Consider the following 6,199-nt stretch of genomic DNA (forward strand, 5'->3'; position numbering starts at 1 on the left):
CCCTCACGCCTCTCGCCAGCGCCGCGCTCTCGCGTTCCGGCCGCCGTTTCCACCATTTCTCCGTGCCGCTTGCCTCGCCCCGCCCCTGTTTTCTCCGCGGGGGCGAGATGAGGTGAGGCGGGTTTTCTTCCGGGACTTCGCCCAGCTTCCGTGCGCGCAAAGGTAACTGACTAGCCGACTGCTCCAATCGAATCTCCCGCCCCCGCTCGTCGGCGATCGTCGGTTTTGATCCGTGCTGTGTCGCCGGGCTTGCGCAGATCCGAAGGAGAACCAACCGGGTGCGGGAAGCGGAGGACCGCGGGTGATGCAGAGGGAGGTGGGGCCGCAGGTGGCCTCCCCGCTCTACCTGCACCAGATCCAGCCGCTGCCTCCCCATGCGGCGGCGGCGGCCAGGAAGCGCGGGAGCCCGTGGCCCGCCGTGGAGCCGCCGGAGAACGCCGCCATGGGGGCCGCCGCCGCGGCCGGAGGGAACTGGAACCCCAGCATGTGGGACTGGGACAGCCGCGCCTTCACCGCCAGGCCGTCCTCCGACGCGCTCCGCCTCGGCGGCGGGCTGAACCACCACCATCACCAGCAGCAGCAGCAGGCGCCGCCGCCGCCGGCGACGGCTGCCGAGGTGCGGCGGCAGGGGGGCGGAGGTGCCGGTGACCTGAGCCTTCAGCTGACCCTGCGGGAGGAGGCATCGATGGCGATGGATGTGAGCCCGACGACTACCTTGTCTTCTTCGCCTTCTCCGCCTGCACGGGCGTCACAGGAGCAGGCTGCTAGGCCTAGCAAGAGGGTTCGGTCTGGATCGCCCGGAACTGCTTCTGGAGGAGGCGGCGGCGGCGGTGGCGGAGGGAGCGCTAGCGGAGGCGGCAGCTATCCCATGTGCCAGGTGGATGATTGCCGCGCGGATCTGACCAGCGCCAAGGATTACCACAGGAGGCACAAGGTGTGTGAGATCCACAGCAAGACAACCAAGGCGGTAGTTGGCAACCAGATGCAGCGCTTCTGCCAGCAGTGTAGTAGGTAATGATCGTGCCTGCAAACTTCCCCCTAAAATTTTTGTGGCATGATTCTTTGCTATGATGCCACTTTTAGGGATTTATGTCTATGATGCCACACGGTTGCTATGGTGTGTGTATTGGGCCAGAGAAATGGTTTCTCTATCCAATGTTTCTGGTCTCTATGTAGGCCGAGAGCATTTTAGTTACTAAAAGTTGGTTCTTCTGGTCAATCATTTAGATTTCATCCGCTCTCGGAGTTCGATGAGGGTAAGAGGAGTTGCAGGCGAAGGCTTGCCGGACACAACCGACGGCGGAGGAAAACCCAGCCAACAGATGTTGCTTCACAATTGTTGCTTCCTGAAAACCAAGAAAATGCAGCAAATAGGACACAAGATATTGTCAATCTGATCACTGTTATTGCACGCTTGCAAGGTACTTGATCCCCTACTGAACTTGATGCGCTCTTTCACTTGTTGATTTAAACCTGATTACTATTTTTCCCGTCTCTGCATTGACAGGTGGTAATGTTGGTAAACTACCCAGCATCCCTCCGATACCGGATAAAGATAATCTGGTCCAAATCATAAGCAAAATAAACTCAATCAATAATGCAAACTCCCTGGCAAAGTCTCCTCCATCAGAAGCCATTGATTTGAATGCCTCGCAGGGGCAACAACAAGATTCTTCTGTCCAAAATGCAACAAAGGTGGTCGACAAGCAGACTGTGCCATCAACCATGGATTTGCTAACAGTTCTATCTGGTGCTCTTGGGACATCAACCCCCGAGACCAATACATCTCAGTCCCAGGGGAGCAGTGATAGCAGTGGTAATAACAAGAGCAAGAGTCATTCAACAGAGCCAGCATGTGTTGTAAATTCCCATGAGAAATCCATTCGACCTTTTCCCGCAGCTGGTATGTTAAGGAGTAGCAGCACCCATGGAAGTCCACCTGAAGTATATAAGCAGCCAGACCGAGATACCCATCCGTACTTGTCGCTGCAATTGTTTGGTAACAATGAGGACATTCCTGTGAAAATGGACACTGCAAATAAGTACTTGTCTTCCGAGAGCAGTAATCCTATGGACGAGAGGTCTCCTTCATCCTCTCCACCTGTAACACACACATTTTTCCCCACTCGTTCAGTAAATGAAGGCATCAGGCATCCTCGTATTGCTGACTATGGAGAAGATGGTGCAACAGTTGAGAACAGTACCACTCGGGCATGGTGCGCGCCACCGCTTGAGCTTTTTAAGGATTCAGAACGGCCAACGGAAAATGGTTCACCACCAAACCCCACATATCAGTCATGTTATGCTTCAACATCTGGTTCCGACCATTCTCCATCAACATCAAATTCAGATGGACAGGTAATTTATATCGAAGCTTGCCCTTTCAGTTGATTATGTCACAAGCCAAGGTGCCGTTTATTATTTTAGATGCGCTTTCAACCTAATTTGCGCACAATTTTCCATTTTGTAGGATCGTACTGGAAAGATTATATTCAAGCTCTTTGGCAAGGAACCTGGCTCAATCCCTGGGAACCTTCGTGACGAGGTATGACCACGAAACTGTGCCAACATGGTAACTGGAAGGCACTCTTCCAGTGCATTTCACTCACCATATAATTGAAATGTTTCTCCTTCCTTGCTTAGGTTGTAAATTGGCTGAAACACAGCCCCACTGAAATGGAGGGTTACATTCGCCCTGGTTGCCTTGTACTATCCATGTATTTGTCAATGCCAACTATTGCATGGGATGAAGTAAGTCTGCTGCTACACTAGCAAAAATGAATGCATGCAATAGAATTGTTGCACATTTATCTCACATCGTATGATTTTTAATGCAGCTCCAAGAAAATTTCCTCCAGCGAGTAAACTCGTTAGTTCAGGCTTCTGATTTGGATTTCTGGAGAAAAGGGAGGTTTTTAGTTCGAAGCGACAACCAGTTGGTGTCGTACAAAGATGGTATACATAACTACTATTTGTGTGTTAATTTTCTTCTCTATTCCTGCTCACTCTTCAATGGGTTTTGACTATGAATTTGTTTTGGTTGATATCAAATTTGTATTCCAGGAATGACCTGCCTCTCAAAATCATGGAGAACATGGAATACCCCTGAGTTGACCCTTGTGACACCAATTGCTGTTGTTGGTGGGAGAAAGACCTCCCTCGTTCTTAAGGGCCGTAATCTAACGATCCCGGGCACCCAGTAAGTTCCCTGTTGTAAAATAGTTTTTTTTGCGGGTATTGTAATTGTTTCCTGCTTGACCATTGACTCCGAATCTATGCAGGATCCACTGCACCAGCGCGGGGAAGTATATATCGAAAGAGGTACTGTGTTCAGCGTATCCGGGTACTATATATGATGATTCAGGAGTTGAGACCTTTGACTTACCGGGAGAACCAAGTCTTACTCTTGGGCGTTGCTTTATTGAGGTTTGTACTTTGTACCTCGGTTGCTCTAGATATGTAAAGATTTACTCTAGTTAGCACTAGGAAGGTGATTACAACTTTGAATGTTCGTACGTGCAGGTTGAGAACAGGTTCAGAGGAAACAGCTTCCCTGTTATTTTTGCGAATAAAAGCATCTGTCAGGAGTTAAGAAACCTTGAAGATGAACTTGAAGATTCGCGGTTTCCTGATGTGTCTCCAGATGATCAAGTCCATGATGCTAGGCGGCTAAAGCCAAGGGATCAAGTTCTGCATTTTCTTAATGAACTTGGCTGGCTCTTTCAGAAGGCCGCTGCATGCACACCTTCCACCAAATCAGATGTTTCTCATTCAGAGTTGATTCAGTTCTCTACTGCACGGTTCAGACACCTTCTGTTGTTTTCTAATGAGCGGGACTGGTGCTCCCTCACTAAAACACTACTCGAAATTCTTACCAAGAGAAGTATGGTTAGTGACGAGTTATCACATGAGACTCTGGAGATGCTCTCCGAGATTCATCTTCTGAACAGGGCAGTGAAAAGGAAGAGTAGCCACATGGTGCATTTGCTTGTGCAGTTTGTTGTAATTTGCCCTGACAATTCCAAACTGTACCCTTTCCTTCCAAATTATCCCGGCCCTGGTGGTTTGACTCCATTACATCTAGCTGCATCCATTGATGATGCAGAGGATATAGTTGATGCGTTGACAGATGATCCTCAACAGGTAAGCCCTGTATAATTTAACCTCTCTTTATCATAGTCATTTCTTAGTATTTCACATTGACAACTCTTCTGTTTTTTGTTATTACTGCAGATTGGTTTGAGCTGCTGGCACTCCGTGCTAGACGATGAAGGGCTATCTCCTGAAGTGTATGCGACGTTCAGGAACAACGGCTCATACAATGAACTTGTCACGCGAAAGCTTATGGACAGGAAGAATAGCCAGGTTACCATTGTGCTCAACAAAGGTGAAATTCATATCGATCAACCAGGGAATGTTGGTGCGAATAATGCATCTGGGATCCAAGCATTGGAAATAAGATCCTGCAACCAGTGCGCCATTTTGGAGTCTGGCTTGCTAAGACGCCCTATGCGTTCTCGAGGATTGCTTGCTCGCCCCTACATCCATTCAATGCTTGCCATAGCAGCAGTGTGTGTCTGTGTCTGTGTATTCATGCGAGCTTTGCTGCGGTTTAATTCTGGTAGGTCCTTCAAGTGGGAGAGGTTGGATTTCGGTCCCACATAGACATTGGAGGATGCCTTATTACTTAGCCGCGTGATGTTATTAAGGAAATACCTTACAGGAACCAGAGGGTGTGGAACCAGATTGCTTTTAACCTTTCCAGTTTCCATGGAGCTCTGCCCATGGACATGGATGATGAAATGTAATATTTGCATGGATAAAACCTTGCCGGAAGTAAGTGTTGATATGTGGGGATAATCAGCAGCCAGCTTCTAAGGGCAGAGAGTCAAGAAAAGGGGGATTGGAGAACCCTGCCAAAAGATAAAACTTGGGCAGGGTTGGCACATAGTAGTTTTGTGACGAGGGAGGAAGGTACCAGAGCTTGTCAATGTCAAGAGCAATAAGACAGAGGCAACAATAGTTCTGTGCTTAATCAGTAAGTAACCTTGATTTCTTTTTGCTGGTGTAAGTGTGAATCTGCTGTTTCATGTATCATAAGATGGTATTTATTTATCTTGGTCTTTGTTCTTACTAAATCTTTTTTGTGTATCAAATACAGTGCTTACTGTTTTGTCCTGTGTTTAGACGGTAGCAGGGGTATAAATGGTCGATAGTGTCAGTAGCTAAATAGGAATGAGGCAGATTTACATGTGTATCCGGATCTATTGGTTTATTCGATTACCATCACAACTTTGGAGTGGAGTTCCCGTACTGTTTTGATAGAAAGCCTGGGTATCTTTTTTTCTGTGCATGCATTTCCTTGTCCTTTTAAATACAGTATGCAATGCCCGTTATGCTGATTCGCTTCCGTGTTTGGTGTAAAAAGTCTAGTTGTGCTGTGTTATCCTTGCGGGCGCGGGGGGCTCGTGATGCGAATGAGATGCCGGAGCTTTTCCGGATCGCGCCGTGTGTGGATCGCCGGGCGGACACGCCGGCCAGATTCTGCCGAAGTTGGCACGCCCCGGGCAGAAGCCGGAACCAGAAGGCCAGAAACACGCGTGATCTGCACAGCTCGCGCGGTAGGAAACGATGCCTTTCCTGCCCGGGGGCGCATGTGTGCGCTCCACGGCCCTTCGCGCGGCCGATGGCTTTCGTCCCGTCCCTCCCCCTTTGCCCATCCCACATGGCTGTCGGATTGGACGCTTGCTTCCCAGCCACACACACATGCAGCCACGATCGATCGGTGCCAACCCATCCCTCGCCTACAGCGACGGCACGTAGGGGCGCCGTACCCGCCCTCCCGCGTCCTCATGGATTCGCTCCGCCAGCCTTGATCGGCCGCTTTACTTACGTACGGCATCTAGTGGCGACCTGGCTGCTAGCCTGCTACTGGCACAGCAGGAGCATGTGAGCGCCCCTCTTTCCAGCCAGTTGCTTGCCTCTCTCGCCCACGCTCACCGTTCGCTGTGCCCGTGTCGATCGGCAGGCGGCGGCGGACGGTGCCCGATCGCGCGCGCCTAACAGGATGGACCACGCTGTTGCGTGTGTCCATGAGCCGCACACTGGCGGTCGATCGATCGCGAGCAGCGCGTCACGGGTAGGGGTTAGGGGCTTGTGGCGTGTTGCTTTTCGGAGCAAAAGTGGCCAGCTTCTCTGT

General features: G+C 50.3%; 1 protein-coding gene across 1 annotated transcript; it reads left to right on the forward strand.

Moving 5' to 3' along the window:
- Window positions 1-6: 6 nt before the first annotated feature.
- Window positions 7-5,324, forward strand: LOC119331886 (squamosa promoter-binding-like protein 15). The gene is made up of 11 exons (XM_037605064.1): window positions 7-162; window positions 258-1,011; window positions 1,228-1,421; window positions 1,508-2,358; window positions 2,471-2,545; window positions 2,644-2,751; window positions 2,838-2,955; window positions 3,064-3,199; window positions 3,282-3,426; window positions 3,523-4,143; window positions 4,234-5,324. Exons 2-11 carry the CDS (start codon window positions 305-307, stop codon window positions 4,663-4,665), a joined length of 3,387 nt encoding a protein of 1,128 aa, XP_037460961.1. The 5' UTR covers window positions 7-162; window positions 258-304; the 3' UTR covers window positions 4,666-5,324.
- The last annotated feature ends 875 nt before the right edge of the window (window positions 5,325-6,199 follow it).

This window comes from Triticum dicoccoides, chromosome 7A, assembly GCF_002162155.2.
Source record: "Triticum dicoccoides isolate Atlit2015 ecotype Zavitan chromosome 7A, WEW_v2.0, whole genome shotgun sequence".
Lineage (NCBI taxonomy): Eukaryota > Viridiplantae > Streptophyta > Magnoliopsida > Poales > Poaceae > Triticum > Triticum dicoccoides.

What these genes read in the sequence shown, in the direction of transcription:
- LOC119331886 (XM_037605064.1), top strand. Translation starts at nt 305, where the DNA reads ATGCAGAGGGAGGTGGGGCCGCAGGTGGCCTCCCCGCTCTACCTGCAC. An exon ending in CATCAAATTCAGATGGACAG is followed by an intron (nt 2,359 to 2,470) that starts GTAATTTATATC and finishes TCCATTTTGTAG; the next exon opens with GATCGTACTGGAAAGATTAT. An exon ending in CTAACGATCCCGGGCACCCA is followed by an intron (nt 3,200 to 3,281) that starts GTAAGTTCCCTG and finishes GAATCTATGCAG; the next exon opens with GATCCACTGCACCAGCGCGG.